This window comes from Emys orbicularis, chromosome 1 (assembly GCF_028017835.1).
Source record: "Emys orbicularis isolate rEmyOrb1 chromosome 1, rEmyOrb1.hap1, whole genome shotgun sequence".
Lineage (NCBI taxonomy): Eukaryota > Metazoa > Chordata > Testudines > Emydidae > Emys > Emys orbicularis.
Window position 1 is genome coordinate 151964886 of NC_088683.1, and position 27102 is coordinate 151991987.

The 27102-nt window shown below is 50.4% G+C and overlaps 2 protein-coding genes and 1 non-coding gene across 6 annotated transcripts; 2 read left to right on the plus strand and 1 right to left on the minus strand.

The window, feature by feature from the left end:
* Positions 1-173: 173 nt before the first annotated feature.
* PHB2 (prohibitin 2) lies at positions 174-9777 on the plus strand. 3 transcript variants are annotated; one of them, XR_010561287.1, is made up of 11 exons: positions 174-188; positions 338-486; positions 622-706; positions 1612-1691; positions 1968-2152; positions 5316-5445; positions 6112-6215; positions 6654-6731; positions 7725-7813; positions 9148-9216; positions 9641-9777. XR_010561287.1 is itself a non-coding variant. In XM_065400575.1 (10 exons), exons 2-9 carry the CDS (start codon positions 360-362, stop codon positions 7803-7805), a joined length of 870 nt encoding a protein of 289 aa, XP_065256647.1. In that variant the 5' UTR covers positions 174-188; positions 338-359; the 3' UTR covers positions 7806-7813; positions 9148-9777. The 3 variants fall into 3 exon arrangements, 1 of the variants encoding a protein (XP_065256647.1); XM_065400575.1 differs by having other exon boundaries at positions 9148-9777; XR_010561288.1 differs by lacking the exon at positions 174-188 and having other exon boundaries at positions 284-486.
* On the plus strand, positions 6805-7058 carry LOC135873130 (small nucleolar RNA U89). Its single transcript, XR_010561080.1, has one exon. It is a non-coding gene; the product is annotated as a small nucleolar RNA U89 (small nucleolar RNA).
* Positions 9778-14373: 4596 nt separating the features above from the next.
* PTPN6 (protein tyrosine phosphatase non-receptor type 6) lies at positions 14374-26273 on the minus strand. Of its 2 annotated transcripts, none has more exons than XM_065399881.1 (16): positions 25920-26273; positions 25504-25626; positions 24974-25168; positions 20942-21164; positions 19668-19784; positions 19430-19543; positions 18924-19020; positions 18342-18421; positions 18094-18243; positions 17812-17943; positions 17209-17363; positions 16644-16711; positions 15862-16013; positions 15543-15640; positions 15256-15392; positions 14374-14881 (listed from the first exon to the last, which is right to left on the minus strand). In XM_065399881.1, exons 1-15 carry the CDS (start codon positions 25925-25927, stop codon positions 15269-15271), a joined length of 1836 nt encoding a protein of 611 aa, XP_065255953.1. In that variant the 5' UTR covers positions 25928-26273; the 3' UTR covers positions 14374-14881; positions 15256-15268. The 2 variants fall into 2 exon arrangements, with proteins under 2 accessions (XP_065255953.1, XP_065255946.1); XM_065399874.1 differs by having other exon boundaries at positions 24974-25192.
* Between the last annotated feature and the right edge of the window lie 829 nt (positions 26274-27102).

Genomic DNA, 27102 nt, shown 5'->3' on the forward strand with positions numbered 1-27102 from the left:
TTGTTTCCGTCCGCTATCTTTGAAGCGGGCACGGCCTCTACCCGGTTGCTTTTTTAATCTCAGGGCGCCATGTTGGAAAAAGGTAGACCCGCTTCCGGTCACCAGTTCCAGTCGGAGGGATTAGAAAACGGACACTTCCGGTGTCCTTTCTCCCTCTTCCTCCTCCTGTAGCGGCAACGTGGGGGCAGGTGAGGGCTGGTTCGGGGAGCGCGGACTGAGCTCCCAGCCGTAGAGGAGTCCGCGACGGGGCCCAGGGAAGTGACGGGACGGGCGGTTGGGGGGAGGGGGACTGTCTGTCTGATTTACGCGGCAGCCTATCTGTCCGTCCGTCCCGCAGCGCCCGACCGAGCTCCCTCCCCATGGCCCAGAACCTGAAGGACTTGGCGGGGCGCCTCCCCGCCGGGCCGCGCGGGATGGGCACCGCCCTCAAGCTGCTGCTGGGAGCCGGCGCCGTCGCCTACGGGGTCCGCGAGTCGATCTTCACCGGTGAGTTCGACTGGCCCCGTGCTCCGCACACCTTCCCCGTGCTCCACTTCCCCCCGCCCCCCGGTGTTCTACTCGCCCGGCCCGGCCCGCGCTCCACCCCCGGCCCTGCCTGACTGCTGCCCGCTCTCCCCACAGTGGAAGGAGGCCAGAGGGCGATATTCTTCAACCGTATCGGTGGGATCCAGCCAGACACGATCCTGGCCGAGGGGCTGCACTTCAGGTAAGGGGCAGAGGTACTTGGCGGGAGGGGACTCATGGGGTTTCATCCACATCCCTAGATTCCTTTTGAGCTAATTTGCTCTTGCAGGTAAAAGATCTTTTTCCTCGTTCAAACCAAGACTTTCACTGCTACCCCCAGTAAGTTCTTTCTTGGAAAAGCAGCCTTAATCTCAGGAGCAGAGACATTCTTGTAGTTCCTAAATCTTAATTTAAAACAATCTCCTATCTATTCTAAAGATCCCGAAAGGACCTGTGCTGCTGACAGAGCTTTGCAGGGTACCAGCCACATGGCAGCAGCAAAGTTAGGAACTTGTAGCAATGAGGTGGCAACATCACAGCTAAATTGAGATTGTCAAAATAACTGTATCACGTGTGACACATCCACTTTCTGGATTTAAAAAATAGGGAGAGAATACAACAAATCCACTTGTTGTAATGTCATCATCAAAACAGGAAAAAGTTAAAGTTTTTAGCAGAAAACATCTGAGGTAACAGCTCAGCTGCCCCATTAGTACTGATCTACCTATGGTACTTCTGGGGGTTTAGTCCCCATTACTGTAGAATTTAAGCTCCTCGTATCACAATCTTTGATGTATTTATCCTCACCATGCCCCTGTGAGGCAAGGCGATGCTATTATCCCTGTTTTACAGTCTGGGAACTGAGGCACACAGAGACTGACTTGCCCACGGTCATGCAGGAAGGCTGTGGTAGAGAAGGAGTTTGTGGTCTTCCAGGTCCTAAACTAATGCCCTAAACATGGTTTCATTCTTCCCCAATATTATTCAGTCCTTGGATTCACTGTTCCCCCTGCCTCCTGTTGCACACTCTCCATCCCAATCTCCTTTCCCTCCTTTGTGATACCTCTGTTGATTGTATAACATGTGATTTCGTCCTTGGCTTTTCAGAATCCCCTGGTTTCAGTATCCAATAATTTATGATATCCGAGCTCGACCCCGAAAAATCTCCTCCCCAACGGGCTCCAAAGGTGAGACCATTTACTTGACCAGGACAGGGGAAGGGACACAGTCCTTTGCCCATTGTTTCTGTATTAGCCCAATGGTAGAATACTAGGGTATTTGTGGAGCCTAAGCAGTGGACTGGAATAATGGGGGTGGAGCTGCAAGCCAGGAATAAGACTTTAGCAGAAAGTGGGGACTGGAGTAGTGGTCTGGGGTCTGCAGATTTAGGGGTATTGGCAGAGCTGGTGAGAGCCAGGCTGGGCTTTGGGGATGTAGTCAGTATGTGATTTTCTGTCTCTTAGATCTGCAGATGGTGAACATCTCTCTGCGTGTCCTTTCACGCCCCAATGCTGGAGAGCTGCCCAAAATGTACCAGCGCCTGGGTCTGGACTATGAGGAGCGGGTCCTTCCTTCCATCGTCAACGAGGTGCTCAAAAGTGTTGTGGCCAAGTTCAATGCTTCACAACTCATCACTCAGCGAGCTCAGGTCTGTTCATTATCCCATGGTGGGGGATCTGAGGTGCTAGAGCCTGCCTGGAGTTAGCTTACTCCCCCCCACACTCCCACCCCAGATGCACAGGATGGACAAGGGACAGAGGCTAGTGTGGAAGGATTAGCCCTTTGGCACCAGGGTCAGAGTCACTTTCCTGCCAGGTTCAATGATGGCACATACCATGAGAAACCTCAACTGGCTTCTGGTGAGTGAGGAGGAGCCCGTGGTCCGTCCTGGTACATGTTGGGACCAGAGACACAGGGAAATGTAGGAAAGAGATCCTGGAGGCCAAATGTAAACTCCTAAGGAAGGAGACATAAGGTCAATCTATACAAGTCAGTCAGACTAGACTGAAGAGATGGCAGAGCACTGCTGTATCTACAAGATTCTATAGAATCCAGCAAGATAAAAATTCTCATTGGCCAGGACCACACCATTGAATCTCCAGGGATACAAATCCCAAGATGTAAGAATATATTACTGGCCTCCAGATCAAAAAGAGGAAATTGAGTGCACAATGTGGAGAAACATCAGAGGCAGGAAAACTTAATGAAGATAATGGGGGATTTCAACTGCCCACACACAGCCTGGTCCAATAGCACAACGGGACCAAGTTTAGAGAAGCAATTGATAAACATTTTAAGAGAGCTGTTCCAAGAAGCAAGTTCTAGACAGCACAAGAGAAGAAAGAATACTTTCATTTTAGTCTTAAGAAACTGATAGTTAAGTCAAGAAGTGACAGTAGCTGAGTCACTAAGTAATAGTGACCACAGTATAATAAGGCTCAACATCCTAGGGGCAGTTAGGGTACCAAAAAGTTACACTAAACTTTAGAAAGGGAGATTTCAATAAAATTAGTAGGTTAGTCAAAAAGCCCTTTTAGAAGTTAAATGATAAAAGTAACGGAGGTAAAATCCCAAGCGGTAGAATTGATGCTACTTATAAAAACAATAATTGAGAAGACATGGGCACTGTTGAACTAAAAGGGATCCAGAAAGGCAAGGAGTGAACCAATATAACCAAATAAGATTCAAGATGCTATTCAAGCCAGACAAAAATCTTTCAAAAGTTGGGCCTAATGAAGCCAATAAACAGGAACATAAATTATAGCAGACAGTGTGTAGGAGGGAAATTAGAAGGGCCAAAATAGAGTTTGAAGAGCAAATAGTGAAAGACAAAAAACAAATGAGATTCTTTCAACATATCAGAAGTAGGAAGCCTGAGAGAATTGGTGAGTCCCCTGGATTATCAGAGGTTAAAGTTACAATTAAGGAAGATAAGGATTTGGTTGAGAAGTTGCCTGTTTTCTTTGCATCAGTCTTCAGCACTAAGAATGTTGGAGGGATTCCTACCATGATCTGTTCTTTCCTGGTAGTGAAGATGAGGTCTGTTCCAAATTGATAATTTAAAAGGCAAAAAATCACCAGGCCCAGCTGGTTACAGAAGGAATTTCAGGATGAAGTGGCAGAGCTGCTAACAAAAATATTCACACACTCATTAGCAGCCTCTGCTCCAGAGAATTGGAGGATAGAAAATGGTGTACTTGTATTTAAAAAAGACTCGAGGGGTGATCTGGGGAATTACTATGCAGTGAGCCGTATATCTGTGCCTGGCACACAGGTTGAAATTATTATAAACAACAAAACACCTAGAATTTCATGATCTGATAGTGTCTAACCTGCGCAGATTCTGCAAAGGAAAATCATGTCTCATACATCTCAGAATTACTTGCACATGTAAGGGACATAGTGGAGAAAGGGTTGACATTTATTTAGACTTCCAAAAAGCCTTTGACTAGGTCCTACACAAGAGCCTACTAAAGAAGCTAAGTCATTGTGGGGGTGAGAGACAACATATAGCTATAGATCAAAAATTGGCTACAAGACAGAAAGTAAAGAGTAGGAATAAATGGTTAGTTGGCATCTGATTAAAGGTTAACAACTGGGTATTCAAGGGACTGTACTAGGCCCCATTCTGTTTAATATATGTATTCATGATTTGTAAAGCACCTGGGTGAGCAGTGAGGAAACAACTCTTATCTGCAGATTTTATTTGGGTTAGTCTGGACCAGAGGCGACTGGGAGGAACTTCAGAGAGACCCAAACATGCTAGGGGAATGGGCCACATGATGGCAAATGAAATCCAGTGTCAATGAATGCAAAGTAATGTATGGTGGAGGGAAAAAGCTGAACCTCTGCACCTTATAGGATTCAAAATTAACCGTATCAGCTCAGGAGAGAGACCTGGGCAACACAGACAGCTCCGTGACATCAGCCTCTGTGGTCAAAAAAGAAAATATTAGGAGGCATGTGGAAGGGGATTGTGAATAATACAGGGAATATCATAATGCCTTTATATAAATCACTGGTGCAGCCTTCTCTGGATACTGTGTGCAGTATTGGTCACTCCATCTCCAGTGGATATTGTGGGACTGGAGTGGGTTCAGAGAAGAGTAATGAGAATGATCCAGGGCCTGGAAAAACGGAGAGACCAAAAAGATTGGGATTGTTTCCTTAGAAAGGAGACATAACAGGGGACATAAGTCTACACAATAATGACCCCTGTAGAGAAGAGATCAGGAACTTCTCTTCTCCCTGTCTCCGAACACAAGAACAAGAGGACTCTCAATGACATTGAAAGTGACTAAACTGAGGAAATCATTGCCACAGAATGTCACTGAGGCCAAGAATTTAGCAGGATTGAAAGAGAGTGGCTATTCATATAGGTATCAGGACTATCCAGAGTTAGTTAATGGCAACACACATTTTGAAAGGGATGTTAAAAGTTATGCTTCAGAGTTTAAGCCGATCTCTGACTATTAGAGACCAGGCTGAAACCTAACATGGTCACAGTTTTCCACATCTGCTGGCTGCAGGGTTTCTTATACTTTTCCTTGAAGCAGCTGGCCCTGGCCACTGTCAGAGACAGGGTACTGGACTAGATGGACCGTGGGTCTTGGTCTGGCAATTCTTTGGTTCCTATGCAAGGGTCCTGTGCTGCCCAAGCATCCTCTCCTTATCGCCTAGGATACTGGGAACTAGGGTCCCTAGGAAGTGGGTTGAAGGGGAGGGGGGCAATGATGCTCTGGAGGGAATGGTAACTGGGAAGAGATCTGTGAGTTAAAGTCCTGCCCCTCCTACCCACTCTTTCATTTCAGGTCTCTCTGCTAATCCGACGGGAACTGACAGAGCGAGCCAAGGATTTCAGCCTCATCTTGGATGATGTGGCCATCACAGAGCTAAGTTTCAGCCGCGAGTACACAGCGGCTGTTGAGGCTAAGCAAGTGGGTGAGTTGGTGCTGCCCTCAAGCCTCAGCACAGTGTTAGGGGATGAGTGCTGCAGGAGCGGCCCTTCTGTTTTGGAATCCTCAGGCCATCTGCCTCTGTGACAGGTGAACTCTGGAATCCGACTGGGACTGTTAGCCACAGGCAGTTCCATTCCTTTCCTTTTCATATAAGGAAATTCAGTGCCGAAAGTTTTGTCTAGAATAGCACTAACATCACATGGATATAATCACAGTCAGGTCTTGCCAAAGTCTGGCTCCTTTGGCCAGCATCCAGAACCTGTGTATTTGATGGGCAGCATTTGAAAGTGGTTGGTCATGGAAGATGGACTAGAAGATTCTCCATTCCTGCAGCAAGCCTGAGTTCCTATTGCTTCAGGGAGCTACGCTCAGTTCCTGACTATTAATGTTTGTAGCTGTATTGTGGTTGTGCCCAGGGGCCCCAGCCTCCCTGTGCTAGGTACTGCCAACACATAAATTGGCAGTCCCTGTGTCAAAAAATGGACAATCTAAGTAAATGACTAGCTGGGCAAGGGCCCAGGATACCATAACTTCAGGTCCTGAGAAGTACGAGCCCCAGAGAATAGACTGTAGGAAGGATCCTGCCATGGGATTTGGAAGGATGGAACCTGGTTCTAATGTCTCTGGTTTTGGCCTTTTCCCTCCCTAGCCCAGCAAGAGGCCCAGCGAGCCCAGTTCCTGGTGGAGAAGGCCAAGCAGGAACAGAAGCAGAAGATTGTCCAGGCAGAGGGGGAAGCCACAGCTGCCAAGATGATATCCTTTTCATGCCCTGTGGGTGTGGTCGGGGAAGTGTGCTGGACATAGGGATTCTGGGAGTCTGTCTCAGCCCACGGTACACATACTGGAAGCCATGTGATGGATTGAAGGCAGGTGTGACTTGCCTTCTTCTATCATTTGTCCCCCTTCCCTGGGCAGAACATGGGGGCCGTCTGCATTGGCCTGTGATCTTGGTGATAGGCTGGAGCCTCCATTCCCAACTGATACCTACTTGATCTACATCAAACTTCCAGCTACGGCCACTCAGTCCCATTGCCTTTGGCTTGGGGAGGCTTGTGCTGTCCCATGAGGTCAAAGGTCAAGCTGATTCAGTGAGCATTGTTTCAGAGAGAATCCGGTGACACTCAGTTAGGAGGAGGAAGCTGGGTGAGGGTCTGTTAGCAGATTTCCCCCTTAACTTACTGTCGTCCTCACATTGGTGAAGCCTTGAGCAAGAACCCAGGCTATATCAAGCTGCGCAAGATCCGAGCTGCCCAGAACATCTCCAAGACAGTGAGTTAGGGGGCTAGGGTTGTCTCATTCCCCTTCACTAACTTGTTTGCACTCCCCACACCCATTCCAGAGGCCATGTGATGAGTCTAAGGCGAATGTGACCTGCTTCCTCCTGACCTTGTCCCTTTATACCCCCACCCTTCTGTTCAGGGTGGGGGTTGTCTGTACTGATCTGTGATCTTGGTGTGTGAGGGGGAGAGCTGACCCCCCCCACCGTAAAGCCAGATCTATATCAAACTTCAGCACCCCATACCCAGCCACAGCCACCCAGAGGCCCCAGTACCCTGCGGTCTGGGAAAGTGGGCACATGCCTGCTTGGGGGTCAAAGGTCAATGTGATGGGAAGTTGAAATGAGCACTAGTTCTCAAAATCTGATGGCACTGGATGTGGGACGTGGCTTTGTCCTTATTCAAACTTGTACTACTTGAACTAAGATGTGCTATTATACCAATACAGAACTCCATGTAGACACTCCTAATTTGGTTGTAAACCTGGCTTATATTGGTTCACTGAACCCAGTTCTGTATTGATTTATGGTAAATCAACATAAGCCAGGTTTAAATTAGACTAAGAATGTCCACACATGACTTTGCACCACCTTAACTAAATCTGTGTTTAAACGGAGTTTAACGTTTAACTGGTGCAGCCTCAAATATCAAGGCCTCAGTTAGCAGGCGTCATAGAAATGTAGGGCTGGAAGGGACCTCGAGAGGTCATCTAGTCCAGTCCCCGTACTCAGGCAGGGCCAAGTAAACCTAGAGCATCCCTCACAGGTGTTTGCTAATCTGATGGGGATTCCCCAACCTCTCTTGGAAGCCCCTTAACACATCATCCCCTCCCAAGGACTCAGGCTACACTCAACAGCACAGAGTCTGTCCCACTCAAAAATGTGTGCGCAAGGTGGCAGTTGTGTGGAGGGGTCTCATTCACTCCACCCCTTTGTGAACTCGCTCCCACTGCAGCCACCCTGCCCTCACTTGGTCTCTCTTCCAGATTGCGGCGTCGCAGAACCGTGTGTATCTCACAGCTGATAATTTACAGTTGAACCTACAGGATGAGGGCTTCACCAGGTAAGGGGGGCAGTGGTGTCATAGAGGCTCCAAATAGCTCCAGAAGATGGATTCCTCCTTTTCCCCCAAACTAACATTCACATAGAGAGGGAGTGAAAGGTGTTCTGAGTCCCAGAGATACCCCTCTGGAGCTTTGTCCCTCTGAATCACATTTCTCTTGAATGGGGTGAGTCCATGGATAGCACGGGAGGGCCTTGCTTATATTTCTAAAGCTCAGGATTCAAATCAAGTTAAATCTAATTGTTTTTCTCTGTTCTCTTTTTGGCTGCCTCTCCTGACATGCAGAGGAAGGTAAGGCACAGATCACTTTGTGTGAGCCCTTTTCCATCACATGGGAGGCAGGGCTGCTGGGTATCCCCGAGTTTCAGGCAGCAAGGGGGGTGTGCCATATGGAAGAGGACGGTCCAGTGGTTTGAGCACTAGCCTGAGACTTGGGTTCAATTCTCTGCCCTGTCAGACTTCCTGTGTGCCCTTGGGCAAGTCAGTGGGAGTTTGGTGCTTAAAGACCTATGAGGATGTAGGCCAGCTGTAAAATGGGGCTAATAGCACTGCCGTAGCTCTCAGGAGAGTGGTGAGGACAAATACATCACGCTGTGAGGTGCTCCAATACTGGGGTAATGGGAGTGAGATAATACCATGGATGGATGAGAGAGGTTGGAGGCCAGATGGGTGGTGAATCAGTGTTTTTAGCAGCATGGTCAGTGCAGGCCAAGATGGGATCAGGGTGGGTTCCTGAAAGTGGAGGAGACAAGCAGGTGGCGTGGAGAGCCCAGACTGAGGAGGGGTGGGATCATGGAAGGAGGCAGTTGGCATGGGAATTGCATACTGTGGGTGTGTTTGGCTGCTGCAGGGGGGTGGGGGGGAGGGTATTTTTCCATACAGGATCCCTTTCTCCATAGGCTTTCTCCAAGCAGGCTGAAACTCCCTCCATGCCCTCAAAGACTTAGTGTTTATGGTGATCTCCTGGGCCCAGAGTCTGTCCCCCTGCTGAATCCCACGTGTGACACAGGGGAAGGCCAGCCAGTCTTCAGGGGCCTAGTTAATGGGTTAACATTAGCAGGGGGCCTGGTAGTCCGGACTCCTGGGTTCTGTTTCCGCTGTGGCCTTGTCTAGTTGTGTGATCTTGAGTCATTTCCTCCCTCTGCCTTTATTTCTGCCATTGCAAAATGGGTTGAATTTTTACCTCTCCCAGGAGGCTCATGGAGCTTTGAGAGACATGCTAGTGAAGCCAGGGCTGGAGGCCAACTTTTTTCCAAATGTCAGGCTGGATCAGCTGTTAAACTGTACCCCCTGCATGTGTGCCTTCCAGACTATAATGTCTCATTCCTCTCTCCCCACAGTGACAGCCTCCTGACCAAACCGGGGAAGAAATGAAACTGCTAGAACCATTCACACCAACTGGCAGAGCAAGATGTGTGAGTGACCTTGGTGATCTTCCCTCACCCAAGATTCTCCCTCTGCCTGGGCCCTCTGCTGGTGCCTGTTAGTTTTCACCGATTGTTCTCTCTCACGTACTTTGAAATTCCCAATGCAATGGCCAAGCTGGTACCCAATCCCCAGTGTTGGGAGCCATCTATGCCATTGGGCTTAACCAGTTGGCTAGTTTAATTCCTGCTTCATTTGGGTCCTATTAAATCCCATTTGGTGGTTTTAAACTCGGGCAGGGGTGGGCAGTGTGAGCCCTTGGGGACCTGTTATTCACACCCAGCCTCTGCTAGTGCTTGGATTTTTATAGGACTAGAATCGTAACTGCTGTGTCTGCCAAGCCTGTGAGGCCTTTGTTTTGGTACCAGCACCTAGCTTTCAGTTCAATGAATCTCTTGTTAATTTCTCTTCCAGCCCTCCCTTTCCCATGGGAAAACTCTTGAACGAAGGTTTCATGGGGCTCCTGCCATTTTTGGGCTCTCAGATCACATAATTTTATCTGCTCAGTGATTCTTTCAAAAGTTTGTAAAAGTAAAAAAAAAGAACCAAAACTTGTCCCAGGTGTGTTTAGTGTGGAAAATGAGTTCTGTGTTTCTTTTGGTTTAGAAGAGGGGCTTGGGGGTGGCAGTGACCAGGACCAAGATGGTAGGGGGGACGGAATGTGAAACCCTCATTGTGTTAGGGGGGAGTGATGGACGTAACTAATGCATGAAGCTCTCCTGCCAGCACACTTGGGCAGGGTCACTCTTGTATCCCAGCCTGATACACTCTGGAGCTGAGCTCATAGCAAGACCTACATGGTTAGAAGCTGCTTCATCATCTCCCTTCCTAAGCACCCTCTTATCTCAGTTTCACACCTGCTTCATCTATACATATGTTCTCCATTACTTGACGTGCACAGAGCCGATTCCACTGCCTTGTCAGCTGCATGAGCCAAGAGGATGAAAAAAGCCCCACAACAGCAAGACTGCTGCTGTGAGCACTTCCTGCAGAGCATGCTGCTTGGGAGGCTGGATAAACAGAGCTGTATTTAATACAGCCCTCTCCCTGCCTTTCTTGCTCAGCACACACTGGATTTAGGATGGTGAGCCCCCTTGGTCCCTCTGCTCCTCTCAAACCTCTGAATTAAATGGTCTCCTTTTATTATTTTTCCTATAGGAGGCCTACACAGGATCTCCCATCCCATCTCCTGCTGCAGGGGGAATAGGGTGGACATTTGCTGGGCACTCTGCATAGTGCCAATATTTAAGCTGCTTCCTTCCTACGTGGATTTTCGCAGTGTTCTGGGCCATGTTTAGCTTTCCCTCCGGGGGAGGAGAGGGTTGGCTGAAATTAACCATGTGGACACAGCAGGGTTTTATGGACTTAAACTCACTTTCCTGCCTCTGCACCTTGTGCATGCTGGGAGTATTATCCCCATTTCACAGAACAGGCAACTCATCAGCCTCAGGCAGTAGAGCTGGACTTAGAAAACAGCCCCTTGTTCTTGCTATTTCTGGACTTTGTTTATTTGGCCACTACTTGACCTCTGCTTCTGGCATTTACAAGTGACCTGCTTGTGACTAAATGTCAGCTCTACAGGGGAGCTGTCTGAGCTGTAGGCAGCCAGCTGGGCTGGAGCTTGTTTTAGCCATGGGGCCTTCAGTTGCAGTATGAGTGGCTCGGCCTTGCCACAACACAATGGCCAAAAAGCTATGGCTAGATTTGGGTGGCTGTCGGGTTAAAGTATGACGATTCTAGGCTCTTGAAAGGGTTGGGGGCGGTGTCAGTCCTGATGAGTTCAGTTTCTGGATCTTCATGTGGAAAAGGACTAGAACTTTCCTTTCCTTTTGTTTTTTTTTGAGAACGCTGCGATGGTAGGTTCCCCAACTCAAGGGCAGCCCCAAAGGGAAATGCCATAAATATTAATGGGGATGGTGAGCAGCTGAACTGTAGGAGCCCCATGCTACTTGACAGGAAAGTGGGGCTCTGCCTGTTAAGGATCCCCCCCTTTGTTTTCCATACAGTGATGAAAACACAAAGGGCAGTTAAAACTATCTGCTCCAGACTGCTGGCTGGGAGCGCCTGGAACTGCAGCAGCTCCCCCCCCAGATCTCTTGAATCTGTCTTTTTGTAGACTGTCCACTCTAGAGGGGGAGGAGTTGCCCATCGGCCCTGCAGCTGTGCAGTGCTGTGCAATGTGGTGTTAGTGAGAGGGGCACTAGCAGGCAGAGATCCAGATGGTTCCTAAAGAATTGTCATTGCTGCACAGATGGCAATTGACTGGTGAAAGGTATCTGTGAGGATCAGAGTAGAGCGCTACTGCAGAGCGTCTCGGTCTCCACACCCCACCTTAGCGGTATGCGGCAAAGTCATGCCAGAGCTGCTGTTCAGGGGATGTTGTCACGGCCAAAAGTATAACGGTTCAAAAAAGAACTAGATAAGTTCATGGAGGATAGGTCCATCAATGGCGATTAGCCAATGTGGTCAGGGATGCAGCGCCATCCTCTGGGTATCCCAGAGCCTCTGACCACCGGAAGCTGGGACGGGATTGGATGACAGGGGATGGATCACTGAACAATTGCTTTGTTCTGTTCAGGCCCTCTGATGCATCTGGCACTAGTTGGAAGACCGGCTACAGCTCTAGACAGATCATTGGTCTGAGCCAGTGTGGCCATTTGTGGCGCTATCTTCTTTTGTCATTCCCCAGCCTGGAGTTTCACCCTGGCACCAGGACCATTAATTTGCTGGACACAGCTTTGGGTTAAAGAAATGGGGGCATCTAGCCCAGGCCTGGGGCTTTGGCTGTGGCCTGGAATGGAGTGCACATGGAGCTGGAGAGAGACAGTATAGCTCCTCTGAGGGTCAGGAATGCAACTGCCACTTTACACTACCTTGCTCTGCAGCTGCCTCCTTCCTTCTGGTTTCTGTTCCACAGTGCTGGTTATTCAACAGCCTGGGGAGCCTCAGAGCTGTTGTCTCAGCTCCCCTGCCCCAGCTCAGGGCTTCCCTCCCTGCCCTATAGTGGTGTTGGGGCCATCAGTGGTAAACAGTCACTTCAGTCAGCGCTGCCCTTTCCTCCTCACTACTTCTCCCATTCCTGGCTTTTGCCAGAGCCCCCAGCCGACCTTTGCAGCACCCTGCCTCTCCTGGGCAGAATCAGCCCTTTGGTTCAGCCTCGTTCCCCTGCACCTCCATGGATCAGCAAAGCACCCATCAGTGTGGAAAGTGACAGTCCCTAACCCCTTCCTGGCAATGCTGCTTCCACTGACATCACCACCTCCACATGAGGCATAGTGTGTACGTCAATGTAGTTATATCTACACAGATGCTGTATTACTTACATTGGCTGTTAGCCCCAGCTGGGCTGAGGCTCTCCTCCACCAATCCCTCACTGGGAAACAGCAGCAGGACTCACAGCTGGAGCTCTCCCCACCCGGGGGCTGACAGGCAGAGCTGTGCAGGGCTCAGTTTTACTGCAGGGAGCCTACCAGTGCTGAAATTGACATTCTTGTCGGTTACACAGCTGCTATTATTTCACATTGCCTCTCTGGCTCCTGGCTCTCAGTTGCGGGGGCAGGGCTCCAGTTGTGATTCCCCACATGGGGCTCAAAGCTGTGAACCACCGCTCCCCCCCCCGTGGCAGACAGCCAGAGCTGGAGCTGAAATGTGAAATAATAGCAGCCATGAAACTCAAGAATATTGATTTCACTGCTTTTAGATTCCCTACTGTGAAACTGAGCCTGGCAGGGGCTCACAGCTGCCCCCCTGCCCCCCAACAGCCTGAGCTGTCAGCACCTTTCTAACAGCTGGGTGGGGGCCAGATATGCCTAAAGCAGAGGCTTTCAGTCCGAGGGCTGCCAGGCTCTAGCTGTCTGTGTCCCACGACACCCCACTTCAGTTGGTGGAAGTGCTCCTGGTGAGGACACGCACTGCCAAGAGAAGGCACAAGTATGGACATGGAGCATCGCTTTATTTACGGCAACTTAACTTTAGTTGACTTAATTTTGTAGTGTAGACAGGGCCTGAGACAGGTGGGTTTGGGATGAAGTCCTGACAGAGACAGGGAGGAGAAACAGACACAGCCTTTTGAGTTTTGCTATCCCTTTTTCCCCATTCTGTTCAGTTTCATATGCTGTGCTCATCACTGAGGGTCCAAGTACCTGACACTGTCATTCACTTTCGTCAGCCGGCCACGCCTCTGCCTCGGCAGGGCCAGGTTAACAAACCCACTCGTTTGTTTTTTTTAAATAGCTTTTCTTCTAGTTCAGAAATGAAAACACACTTGGGAAGCCTGGCTCTGCAGCCTGCACTGATCAGCAGAGACCGTACAACAAGGCCCTAACCTCTTGTGTTATTGAACAGACCCTGCTCTTTTCCCCAAGAGTTGGGCTGTGAATCAGGGTCCAGGGCCCATTCCATTCTCTCATCCCAAACATTTTGCTTGTAGCTACAATTGGGAATGGAATTCTTTGAACAATTGTTTAGGATAAGAAGTGACAGTGTTGCTGTACAGCCGTTGAACAGCTACTGCCTCCGAACCAAGATGTGGCTGCATTTCAGTGCTTGGCAAACCAACCCTATATAAGCCCTACCCAACCATCAGTGTGAGTACCAGGCTTAATTAGCTAATTCCAGAAATGCCCTTCCAGAGGCTCAAATGAAAAAAAAGTTATTCTGCATGAATAACAGCATGTTTTTGAGCAGTTAGGACCTCAGCCACTGACTGCACAGGGTAAAATCCACAGTTGTTGACCATATCCCAACGCAAGGAACTGTCTGCTTCAGCCAGAGACAGGGAATGGGATAGAGAGCCTTTCACCTCTAGGGCACCGGATCCTAGGTGGGCCAGGTAAGAGGCACTGGCTGGCTCAGGGTGGGTTCGGAATACCATATGGGGCCTTTCACCACTCAAGCATTGGTTCCAATCCAGTCCCAGGTCAATGGACTGCCTGGTGTGACTGGCACACTGGCAATTCACCCTAAGGCAATGACACTTGGGCATATGGAGAGAACCTGCTAACAGGTTCATGCACCAGGCCCTGGCAGAAGCAAGGAAACCGACTGTTCCACTCCCTGCGCTAGGTCTGTGCGGCTCAAAAACAAAAGTATTTTAAAAAACAAAACCCAATTTTTGGCGAAAACTGAAAACACCAGAGAATAAAAGAATCGGACAAAACTCCTGGTTTATTTACAAAGGAAAACAAAACCAACACCTCAAATCCATGAGTATTTACAGCACCACAAGGAAGCGAGTGGACCCGCAAGGCTGAGGAGATGGTGGCACAGGTGGTGGGCAGGGAGAGAATTTTCTCTTGGATCAAGGGAGAGCTGAAAGGGGTTAAGCAGCAAGCATCTAAAGGGCCAGCGTCAAACAACAGCTGATTTAGCAGGAGCAGCTAGTCTCATGCCGGGGTTGAGGTTAACCCCTGTGGGGGCCTGTCTCCCATAAGAGGAGCTTGCGAAGGACAAATGGGGCTGGAGATGAGCTTGAGCCATTAGTGGCCAAAGAAAATTAAAGAGGATATTATTTATCTGACTGTTAAAAAGTATCTTAAAGCAGCAGGCTGGAAAGCAGAACAGATGGGACGTGCCTACTGGACTGAGGGTGCAAGGACAGCGAGGGGATCCCAGTCACTTGACCTAGGACAGGGTGTCTTCCGTAGCTGAGGGGAGCTGGAACGAGAGAGAAAACAGATGAAAAGTACTGCCAGAATGCAGGTCTACACTACAAAGTTGTCGGCTCAGCTGTGTTGGTCTGGGGGTGTGGCAAAACCCCCACCTAGATGCGAGATGCTGACAAAAGAGGGCCTCTGTTGACACAGCGAATGTCCTTCAGGGGGATGGTGCTACTTGATGACAGAAACACTCCTTCTATGCTGTGTCTCCATTAGGGGGCTCTGCCAGTACAGCTATCCTGGCAAAACATGCCGCATAAACAAGGCCATAGAGTCAGGTGGGTCTGCACATGAAGATCTTATTGGGGCACCCAGAGAACAGAACGACCCCCACTCGCCAGGATATGATCCCAGCCCAGATCCTGATCGCACCTGCAGCGGGAGGTTATTTTTTCTTAAGTGAGCCCTTCAGTTTCTCCTTCTCGGACGAGCGCTGCTTCCGCACTCTCTCATCTTTCTTTCCTTTGGCGTTCTCTAAGTTTTCATAAACTGTTGGTTCCTCCTTCTGCCTGTGAGACAGCGAGAAAGTCAGAGAGGTGAGCAGGGTATGGAGAGCCAGGAGGGCAGCGCCAGAATGGTGGGGAGGCCGGGTGGGGGTGGGGAAGGGCACGGCTAATGCCCAGGAGGGTGGGGGACTCCTGATTTGCCACAGCTCTTACTTAGAGGACTTTCGGGAGGCCTTGGCATGTTGGTTCTTCAGCGCAGGTGGGTACGCAATGTTCCCATATTCAGACTCTTTGGATCTCCCCTTCTGAGACTGCATGAGAAAATGAGACAAGAGAGGACTGGAGAATGGGCGAGAGCACAGTGCTGGGGTGTGGGGTAATGGGGCGTGGCAGGGGGCAAAGGGCAGCTGCCTCGTGGCCCCTTATGCCAGGCTAGGATGTGAGGAAATGGGGCATGGTCAGGCTATGACAGACAGCACCTCCAGCAGCATAGCATCTCCTGGGACTGAGTGCACGGCATCCCCATTCTCACCTGCATAACATCCAGCTTCTTCTTGGTGGTCTCTATGAACTGGCAGATGGCCATGTAGATGAATTTATACTGGGCCTCAGTCTGCACCATTCCTGAGCGCTGGGCCCTTACCATCTGGATGGTCTTCTGGATGTCTATATCGCAATCCAGCCCTGGAGGTGGTGCGTTGGGGGACAGGGAGAGGCAAAGAGGCAGTTATGGGCTGAAGGCTGCTGCAATAAGTTCCTCACCATATACCTATCCCCAGCCTGCGAGGTCACCAGACAAAATCCTAGCGGAACCTCATCCCAGCAGGTTCCCCCTCCCTAGGGTGGGAGGAGACACTGGTACCTTCAGCCCTCAGTTCTCTCCCGCTACTCAGACTCCCTTCTTGCCTGCCTGCCTCTAAGTCTACCAGGTGGGAGTGCCAATCCCTGGGCAACACTAACACTCCACTGACTGAGCAGTTATATCCACAAATGAGAGCACCAGAGATCCAACTACTATCCCGGGACAGCCAGCCAGCAGGCATTGCCAGGCTTCCACCAATGGGTCAGTTACAATCCCCAGTGGCAGCCCCCTGCACCTCTCCTCTGCCCTGGCCCTATGGTGGGATCTTTGGCAAAGGGGTGTGGTCACCCTCCCCTGCTATTAAGGTCCTGGGATATTCAAGCAACCGCTTTCTCACCCACATGCCTGATATTTCCCAGCTAGTGAAGTTGCCTTTAGGACCCAGCTGGCGGAGAAGACTGACCATGGGGCAGAGCCCTGCAGGTAAAGCATAGGCATGGGAAGTATCTTACCCTTGGTTGAAATCATCTCCACTATCATATCGATGACGATGATGGTTCCAGTGCGGCCAATCCCAGCACTGCACACAAGGGCACAAGCAGAAGTCAGGAGATGGCAGTACCATACATACACATTCCTCCAGCAACTTACAGCCACTGGCAGCAACTCCAAGGGTTTCCCAGGCTGTCCTGCACCCACTGCTACAAAGCAGCCACCTCTGGGGTGTGGCGTGGCATTGTTTAGCAGCAGCACACAAACACTACACAAGAGATTAGGACAGGAAAGGAGAATGGGATCTCCAGCCTGAGCTTGGGGTGGATTTAGGAAGGTGGAATGGAAGTGCCAGCACTTGGATTTGCCAGAACAAAGGGATTCACTCGAGTCACAGGGAACAGACACGATCTTTAATGACTGAGCAATCAGGGTGTTCAGTTTACAGAGACCACTTCCAGCAGGACCATGACCACTGCGGAGTGTGGCATTTGGGGAGACTGCCCCCTGTGGAGTCAGCCAACCAACTCCCTGCAGCACAGCAGTAGGAGCATTGAAATGAGCAGGCACTGCTTCCACACCCACCTGCAATGCACCACTATGGGCCCAGCCTCAGGGATGCTCTCTTGTTTCTGGTTGATTTGGTCCAGGAAGCTGAGCACCCCTCCTGGCTCACTGGGGACTCCATGGTCTGGCCAGCTCAGGTACTGGTACTGCCAGATCTCTCGCACAGCCTTACACTAGGGGGCAACAAAACACACATATGGCAGGTTGTGCACAGTTCCACCCCATCCTCCCCATGTCCCCCAGTCCCTTAGGTTCCCATCCTGCATGACAAAGGGACTGAGGGTCTCTGCCCATTAACCTCCAGACTGAGAACAGGCCAACTTAGTTCCCAAACAACAAATGACAGAGAGAGGGAAACAATATTTGGTCAATGAAGCCCTCCAGCTGGACTGGAACAGGGACCTAGGGGTGAAAGCGCCCATGCTCCATCTCCTGATCCTCAAGCCTGCCAGTCTCCCACTCCTCCCAAACCAAGGACCAGACTGGAACCAGGACCATAAAAGTTACAGGTCCCTTTGCCTAATGTCACCTGAAATGCCACAGTCACTAATTCCCAATCTTGAAGGCTTAGCCACAGCGAAAGTCCCAGGAACAATTAATGCTCAGGGGCGTGGCACTCACATTGTCGATTGGCGAGAGACAGAGCTGTCGGAGTTTGTATTCCAGGGCATCACGTTCTCCAATATTCTCCACAATATAGGGACCATACTCTTTGGTGCTGCCCTCCTCTGGCCAGTAGGGGACGCACTTGTTCTGTGAGGAAACAAGAAGAAAAGGTGATGACTGAAACGAGGAGACTAACAGAAGAAAAAAAAAGGTAAAGCGGTGAGTAGCTGGGGGCGGGGAGGAGAAAGGAGGAGGGATGGGTGCAAGACATGGCAGCAGGCCCTCTGAGACACCTACCCTCCCTTTCTCCACCTCCCGGGTGGTCATCACAATGATGCGAGAGTTTTCCTGCCACACCATCTGCCAGAAGTCATTGATGGTGGCATCCAGGCAGCCCTGGCTTGCGATGTATGTCTTGGTGAATTCATCTGGGCTGACCAGCTGGTTCTACAGAGGGGCAAATGGACAAGGGAAGGGAAGGGGTTACAGGAACCAGGTGTCCTGTGCCCCCTCCCCAAGACATGGCAGCATTCCTGGAGGCTCACCTTGATGTAGTTGGCATTGATATAATCTGCTCCGGGGATATTTGGGTCCCTGCCTTGTAGGATGACTCGAGAATGATCAACTAGGGAGGCAAGGAAGGGGTTAACACAACACTGAGGTATCCCCCCACCCCAAAATTCAGGCATTGGTCCCACATGTAGCCCACTCCCTACACTCTGGATTAATTCAATGGGCCCATCAAACCCTGTTTCCCCACCATCCCTCATACTGGATCAGACTAACAGGACCATATAACCCAGTGCCCCCCACTTACCCTCTGAGCCGGATCAGCCCAATGAGCCAGTGTATCCAGATGAGCATGCACACCCACACCCACAAGGGCATGCAGAGGAGGCAATGCCTCTCACTAAATCCTTTATGGCCTTAAATACCCAGTCAGGGGCCCCGTGTAGCTCATCCCCCACGGGACGGCAAATAAACCCCAGCCAGTTTGAGGCTTCCTCTGGGGTAACTCTAGGCAGGGCTCTGCCAGGTCTTCACTGCCCCTCTATGTGTCAGGCCCTCCCGCTGAGGCAGGAACATGCAGCCCCTGGATGTCTTCCTGATGGGAGGGCAGGACTCACAGGGCAAGATGTTCTTATACCGGTTCTTTCCCTTGTTCTCAGGTCTCTGCCCCTCATGCCGATCATACAGATGCTTGGCCTCCTGTTTCTGCAGGCTCTGAGAGGGGAAGAGTAATCGTTACGGCAGAGCAACCCGCTGTGATTGGTGTGGGGAGCACTGAGGGGAATGGGAGCACAGAGAGTAAGGATGGTCCAGTAGCTAGGGTAGTAGCCTAGGAGACTCGTGAGAGCTGGGTTGAGTTCCCTGCTCTGCACAGCCTTCCTGTGCCTCAGTTCCCCAGCCGCAAAATGGGGCTAATACCCTGCCCTAGCTCACAGGGGTGTGGGGATGATAAATTCATTGAAGATTGTGAGGCGTTCAGATTCTGTGGTAATGGGGGCCAGGTTCAGAGATGACCTGACATAGGTCATGATAGGGATGAATCCATTAATGGAGTAGGGAAAGAGAATGAGATTGGGAGCAGGGTCTCCCAGAACATGGAGACAGTCACAACACAATCACTTACATCAAATTCCTCCCAGAATCCAGCCTTGGCTGTCTCCTCAGCCAGGCTCTGCTTGTTCAGTTCATGCACTCTGTTCTCAATGTCTGCCGCATTTACTCTGGTGGCATAATAGGGCTGGATAAGGAAGAAGGGAAAGGCTTGGTAAGCAAGAGGGATAGGACAGAGATGGACACATGCTGTAGACAGGGACAGAGGGTGAAGCCCCCAAAAGTATCCCTGACATAAGGAGCCCATTTACCTGTCTCAGGTACACGTAGGATCCGGACACCTCCTCGATTCCAGTCTTCTTGAAATGCTCCACTAGGTCTGCCAAGCTGTCAAACATCTCAGCACCTCCGACTGTGTATCTCCCATTCTGGAGAGAGTAAAGCTGTGTTATTCACATCACCTAATGGACCCACTGCCCCCCATGGTGTATCTTACAACCAGTGCCATGGGAGGTTGTTACACTAGGACATGAAGCCCTGGGTAGGTCTTGTAGGTCTTGCCCTGTTGAGTTTGAAGCACCGCATCTCATGTGGTATGTGTCACACCCTCCTGGCATGATGAGCAACTGAGAGCTTGTTCTGGTACCATCAAACTTGTAAGTTGGTGAGCTGACCCCGGGTGTCCTGCTGCATGGGTGGAAACCCAGGGAAGTCAACTTCCCCCCCAGCTCTTGTTTAAGGTTAGTTGTTTTGTTTCCCCATAATTCACCTGCATACACTCTCCACTGTCCCAAACCCACCCATGTTAGAATCATAGAAGATTAGGGTTGGAAGAGACCTCAGGAAGTCATCTAGTCCAACCCCCTGCTCAAAGCAGGACCAAACCAGGATCATCCTCAAAGAAGGATCATAGTATGGAGTGAGAGAAGACCTAGTAATGTGTGGGTTGATCTTATCCACCAGACTAGGCTTAGGGACCTCAACAAGGTCTTCTCTCCTGCAAGAGGCTTGTAGCTCCTCAGCTTCTCATCACAGCTCAGTAGCTCATTTCTGGAACTCCCTATGAAGTTTGAAGAACCCTATAGAGCCAAGGAGACCAGAAACAACTGACCTTCCTTCTCTCCGCTATCTTCCTCTCTGGCCTCCCTGTGTCACACTTTGTTCCCTGTCCCAGGTGCATAACTGTCTGGTTCAGGCTTCAGATTCAACTCTCCTTCAATCTCACAGGCTCCTTTGAGGCTCTGCACATCTCTGCTCCGTCCAATGTAGGAGCTCCCATTGCTACCCAGCTCCCTTCCTGTCTTCCTGCCACTTGTGTCTGCACTAGACTCCTCCCTCATCCTGGATGCAGCAAAATCAGCCATCCCCCACAGCCACTGCTCAGACCAGGCAAGGACTAAGGAACCCGACAGTAGGCAGCCAAGCCCTTAGCATGGATTTCATATACATTGTTGGATACAAAAACATTCCAGCAGTTTCCATATCTTCCTGTTGGTAAAAATAGATCAAACAGCTGCCATAGATAAATGTTTCCTTCCCTCCCTCTGCTTGCTCCCTTCCCTGCACCTCACCCCATCCCTCTCACCTCACACATGATCTTGACATGGGTGACCTTAAGCCGAGCCCCAGGGGTGCCAGCAGCCCCAGTTGGTGGGGCTTCAGGCCCAGCTTTGGGTTGGTCAGTCAGGACAGACAGGACAAAGTCACCAGGTTTGCTGAGGCTCTCACGCACCAGGAAAGTCCAGGGGATGGCCTTGGACTGGAGCAGAGACTCAGCTGCTGGGCCAGATAGATGCCCATGGTACCACCTGGGAGAAAATGGGACAGGGTCAGACAAGAGCGGGGGACTGCAGGGCCAGAGGGAAGCCAAGTGAGGTACAGGACCTGGGGCACATGGGGATGATGTATGGGGGAAAGAAGTGGAGGGACCAAGAGTTAGAGGGGAGATGAGTGGAAGGTGCCTGTGGCTGAGCGAAGCCAGGAGGGGCAGGACCTGAGGGGTGCCAAGGTGGATGGGGCCTGGAACAGAAGGGACAGGTGAGCCAGGGGCAGGGAGCCCGAGGAAAGCTAAGTGGAAGACAGGTTTAATAACTGTGAGACACAGGGGGAGGCGGGGCGATGTTAAGAGCTGTATGTTCTGGCCCAGTCCCCTCACGGGGGTGAGGCTAACACAGCAGGGGTCACTACCCAGTGACTCACTGCAGGGCACAGCCGGGGTCAGTATCCAGTGATGTAAGTAGCTACAGTTACAATTCCCCCTTTATTTGGAAAATGAAATGCACCTGAAACATAATACAAATGCCCAACCAGTACAGCCAGTTCAATATCACATACACAGATGGGATGTCTAGATTGCCTGATCTGGGTAAATAACCTGCATCCCCTGACAAAGGAGAAGGTTATTCTGACTCTAATTGGACACGTGTCATCTCTGATCTCTGAAGCTTGATGGCTTTCAGATCACACAGCCACTTCCTAGTCCCAGAACAGGTCCTTCGGCAGGGATCTGTTTGGCCATTGAGGTAGGTCTGTCTCTGTTCACTACTCTTGGTAGTTTTCATTGTGAGTCACTAGGCACGTGTGTTACTTCTCCTATTGCACAAGGCTTCTCAGTAGCATTTTACGTGTCCGCTAGATACAGAGCGCCAATGGAAACTCCTTGGTTTTGTCTAGATTTCTTCTGTTCCTCCTGTAGGACTGAACCTCAGGAGAGGCTATGACACTACCTCTCAGTGAGTGGTGCAGCTGTTGACAAGGTTTCCAGCCCCATCCTTTTTGGAATTAACATTCTCTCTTGCTTGCATTGGGGTGACTCCAGCGTTCTTGTCAATTTTCTTATGTTGCAGTTTCTTGCTCTTTGGTAAGCACTCCAGGGTCACTGGTCTCTGGCTGAAGAAGTCTATTAGCTGGTGGCACTAAGGTCTCTGAACTGGGGACTCTAAGGAAGCCTGTGAGGTGAGTTGTGATAGACTCACAAAGCTAAATAGGGATTCCATGAATTTGTCAGGACCCTTTTTTATTTTGATTCTCGAGTTCTTTGCTATTTGTACCAACATTTCTGCTAAATGACTGCATTTGAGTGCACATAAGGGCGTGGCATGCGGTGTGGAACTGATACATTAATGTGGACAGCAGAAATGAGCCACTCGTGAATTGTGAGCCATTCTCTGCTACTAACACGTCTGGAATCCCCTGGTGAGCTCAGTGCTTCACAGTGGTTATTCCCTTGCTACTCAGCATGGTCTGCAACGGCTCAATCTTCTAAGAAGCTGCGTACTTGCTCACTAATAAGAGGTTCCTATTTAGTTCTAGTAGATCTAGCTCAGGGGTAGGCAACCTATGGCATGCGTGCCGAGCTGATTTTCAGTGGCACTCACACTGCCCAGGTCCAGGGGCTCTGCATTTTAATTTAATTTTACATGAAGCTTCTTAAACATTTAAAAAACCTTATTTACTTTACATATAACAATAGTTTAGTTATATATTATAGACTTATAGAAAGAGACCTTCTAAAAACGTTAAAATGTATTACTGGCACGCAAAACCTTAAATTAGAATGAATAAATGAAGACTCGGCACACCACTTCTGAAAGGTTGCTGACCCCTGATCTAGCTCTACCCTAGACCAAGGGTGATCATGTATCTCATGTGATGTCAGCCATCCCTTTGCATTTGGCTTCCTCTATTGACGGAGGTATTGTATTTAAATTTTACTACCTTTGTGGCAGCATTCTTGTGTGGCTGGACTAGGCCACCTCCAGCTCTCTTTTGCATTCTTAGTACCCAGCTGCAGGCCATGGATTATGATCAGTACTTCTCACTTCATGCTGTGTTGTATTATGACACAACCTCCTCTGTACATGGTCCCATCATCAGCAATTTCCTCTTGATGGTCCCAGTCAGATTGGAGATCCCTGGACTGCTCCTCTCGACCATCCAGCTAGAAGGATTTCCTCAGCTGTTAGCTGGGTCGTTTGTGTTTTCTTATTTGAGTTTGTCAAATTTTCTTTCAGAAGTAGTTGGTAAATGAATCCTATTTACTTCAAATACTCTTTCTGAGGCCACTATTCCCAGGCACGTTTGGCATGACAATAAGCTGCTCACTTGGCCCCTCTTTCACATTTAATCAGTGCTGTGGCAATTTCATGCGCCTGTTTTGAAGTCCAGGCTGTGCTTCAGTGGTTGCTGTAATGTGGCTTCCAACTCTTCACGGTCTGTTTCTACCTTGAACAGATTAATGAAACCACTCACAAACCAAAACGATTCCCAACATTTCTTCTTCATCTGAGCATCGGGCTGTGGTGACTCAGTAAAAGCACGTGCTACCGGCTGATCATTTTGCATGTTAGCTTAGGGGCAGAGGGAACTGTTTGGAGAGCAAGAAATGGCTGTGTGATTAGCAAGCCATCGAGGTTCAGTTTGTGATTTACACACCCACTAACACTGAAGTAAATGGCTGTGGATCCTGGCTGTCACACAACAGTGATATAAATCCTCTGTCACCCTGACCTTGATCACGTGAGTGGGGCCAGGCAATGAAGAAAACCTCATCACACCTTACAGGAGCTGGCCTGTCTTCAGACACCTAGGGCAGGCTCCTCCCAGCCTGGGGTTCTGGGGGGGCTGGAGGCAGGCAGCCCTTCCTGCCAGGGCAAGGGGCTCTTTTTGCCCTGTCTCATTGCAGGGCTGGGCCTCTGTTCTCCCCATCTGCAGAGAGGAAATAGTTAACCCCCCTGTGGCCCAGCTCAGGGAAGACACGTGATGGAAAATCTCTCAGGGAGAGAGAGTGAGAAAAGGAGCTTTCGTAAGAGCTGGGGGGAGAGAAGTTTCCAACCGCAATAGTAAGGGAGGAAGCTGCAGAGCCCCAGCCCAAGCCAACGGCCCTGACTGGAGCAGACAAAATGCTGAGGGACACACGTGCTGCGCCCCACACAGGACCGCAACCCTGCCCCAGGGCGAGGGGCACTGCTGTGGAACAGCCACCCACCACCAGGGGGCTGAGAGCACAACACAGTGCAAACCACCTGATTTGATTTAGGAACACAGTGCCAAAGACATATGCAAATAGGGGAGGGAGACCAAGTGGGGACTGGAAAAGCATAGTCTGAGAGGTCCATCAGCAGGATGCCCAACACTGGAATAGCAGGGGGCTGCAGGGCAGGTCTGCGGGCCATTGGCAGAGCTGTGTGGGGAGCCCAGCACTGGAATAGCTGGGGGGGCTGCAGGGCAGGAGTGAGGGGCATTGGGTCATACACTGCAGGCCTCTTCTTGTAACTAGCATCACAATTTTCACTTTTAGCAACAAGTTATAAATAGCAAAACCGATGAGACAGCGGAAGTCAAAGTTGCCAAATATAAGCAGGGCCCACATTGAATTTCACAGACTTGCGTGCAAAGGACCGGAGAGGGGGGCATTTTATATTTAGTTAGTTCTGGAGTAGGGGCTGGGCTATGCTCTCAGTCCCAGACAGTCTGGTACCAAAACTGTGTTCAGGGGGGTGAAGAGGGGCGTACCACGGGAATTAGCCCCTCAGTTCACAGGTGTGCAGGACGAGGCTGTGAGGGTGGGCATTAGCCCCTCAGTAAAAGACTCGTGGTTGCTCTGCTTACTCCATACCTCTCTGTAGTGGGATCGGAGCAATTCAGTGGATACCTCAGGTCTATTACAGTCCCATCTTTATCCTGTAGTGAACCCTGCTGCTGTGTGTAGTACTCCACCAGTTCAGACAGCGTGGCAAACTTCTCCCCTCCATAGAGATCATAATAATCCCCGGTGTTCTGGATACGAATGTGGGTCACCTGGTCACACACCCTGAGGGATGAGGCAGAGAGGAGTCTGGTGAAGTACAGGAGAGGTTCAGGAAAAGGGGAAGGGAAAGTAAAGTCCCTCCCAGGACGGGGTGCAGGGGGAATGGGGCCAGGAAGTAGAGACGGAGGGTGGGTCAGACAATGATGCCCCTCGGGTATCTTTTGGGCAGGGGGCAGGATGAAGGGAGGGAGTGATGGGCTGGAAAGCACAGCCCCATATATATCCTGGGGATGGTATAGGCAGAAAGGGGCCACGGGAAAGGGAAGGGGCAGAGAGCGAAGCATCCACATATCCCTGGGATGGCAACAATGTGGCAGGATGGGGTCTGAGTTACCCACCTGACAGAGAGGGAGAAATCTCCCTGATTTTTTCGACTGGGTCTAGCCAAGAAGCTTCCATGAACTCCTCGTCCCTTGAGTAAGGCCTCAGCTTGCAGTCCACTCAGGTCCCGGTGGAACCACCTAGGTGAGAGCAGAAAAGCAGGAAAAAGTAAACGCTGACAGACAGAGGGTATACAGCCATACCTCCATGAGGGGTCTGTACAGTAAGCAGAGTGGTCCCCCAAAAAGGATCCCAACCCTTGAGGGGGTCGTACAACAGATGGCCTGGGAAGGTCCTCTGTCACACACCCCTGGGGTATGATCCCAGACCCATCCCCAGGAAAGGACTGTACTGGGGGTGAGTGGGATAGAGCAAGTGAGATGATTCCCCAACACCTGTCCCACCCGCACCACCTTCTCAGCTCCCCTCTTACCTCACCATCGTCGAGGGAGAGCAGCCAAGGAGCTGGGTAGCTACAACCAAAGGAACTTGAAAAACGTGAAGAAAAGAGCTTTTAATGCTGACAAGAAAAGGGAAGTAAGCGTCTGCTGTCTCTGCTCAACTCCCTAATGCTGAGCTCCCAATGCGTTACTCTGGCCATCTACCTCTCCAGTGTCCCCCTCTCTCAGTCCATCTGCCTCTCTCTGACTCTGACTCCCCTTCTCTCCCCGTCTCACTCACACTCTCCCTGTGGCGGGGCACAAACAGAAGAAAGGCAAGTGCGTGGCTCAGATAGCACACAAGTCAGGGAACAGGAAGCGTCGCTGAGCCATCAGCTCCTCAGCCCTGAGCTGCTTTGCACAAACTTCTGCTTCTCCTTTTGGCTCCCCCCCCCCTTTTTCTTCTCAGTTATTCTTGGTGTGTTCCCCGCCCACCCACGGAGGGGTTACTTTGGTGACCTCTTCTGTGGCCCGGTCTACACTCACGCATTTGGGCATTGTAACTCCCCTCCCCACCAACATGTCAGTAACATGCTTCACACCAAACACACAAAGCTTCTTGCAATGGTGCAGAGCAGATCATAGCATCATTGCAACTTGTACGGGGTCACTGCACAGCTGCAGGGCCAATGCAGACAGCAAATGCTGGCCCAGCAGCTGCAGTGGTGCAATTAGTCCCATCCCACAATGTCTGTTGCCACCAGGTAAGCCACTCCATGGAGGTCTGAAAGCAGCTGAGACTGTACTCAGCTATTCTGAACTATCTAGCTTAGCATGAAAGAAAGTGCCCTCCCAACACTCCTACAAGGTAGAGAAGTTATTCCCATTTTACAGATGGGGAACTGAGGCATAGGGTAGATGAAGTGTCTTTCCCAAAGAGTCTGTGGCAGAGCCAGGCATTGACCCCAGGTCTCCCAAATTTCAGTCTAGTGCTCTAACCACAAGACCATCCTTCCTTGCTCTGCCTGCCCTTGATCATCCTTTTGGGATGTGCCTGAGAGATGAAGAGCATCAGTGGATTAGCCAGGGTTGGGGCTACCCAGGTTACTGTTCAGAGTGCAGCACATATACTTACACAACCAAATGGCATATGCATCACCTGGTGCAAGCAGCATGGGGCCTGCAGAGTCCAAATACAGCATATTAAGTCCAAAGTAGCTGAACTGGAGATGCAGA

Coding starts and splice junctions, on each gene's coding strand:
- PHB2 (XM_065400575.1), top strand. CDS start 360: ATGGCCCAGAACCTGAAGGACTTGGCGGGGCGCCTCCCCGCCGGGCCG. Junction 2,153..5,315: donor TCATCACTCAGCGAGCTCAG/GTCTGTTCATTA, acceptor CTTTCATTTCAG/GTCTCTCTGCTAATCCGACG. Junction 5,446..6,111: donor TGTTGAGGCTAAGCAAGTGG/GTGAGTTGGTGC, acceptor TTCCCTCCCTAG/CCCAGCAAGAGGCCCAGCGA.
- PTPN6 (XM_065399874.1), bottom strand. Junction 25,193..25,503: donor GATTTCTCCCTCTCTGTCAG/GTGGGTAACTCA, acceptor GTACTTCACCAG/ACTCCTCTCTGCCTCATCCC. Junction 19,021..19,429: donor GATTCTGGGAGGAATTTGAT/GTAAGTGATTGT, acceptor TTCCCCTCTCAG/AGCCTGCAGAAACAGGAGGC.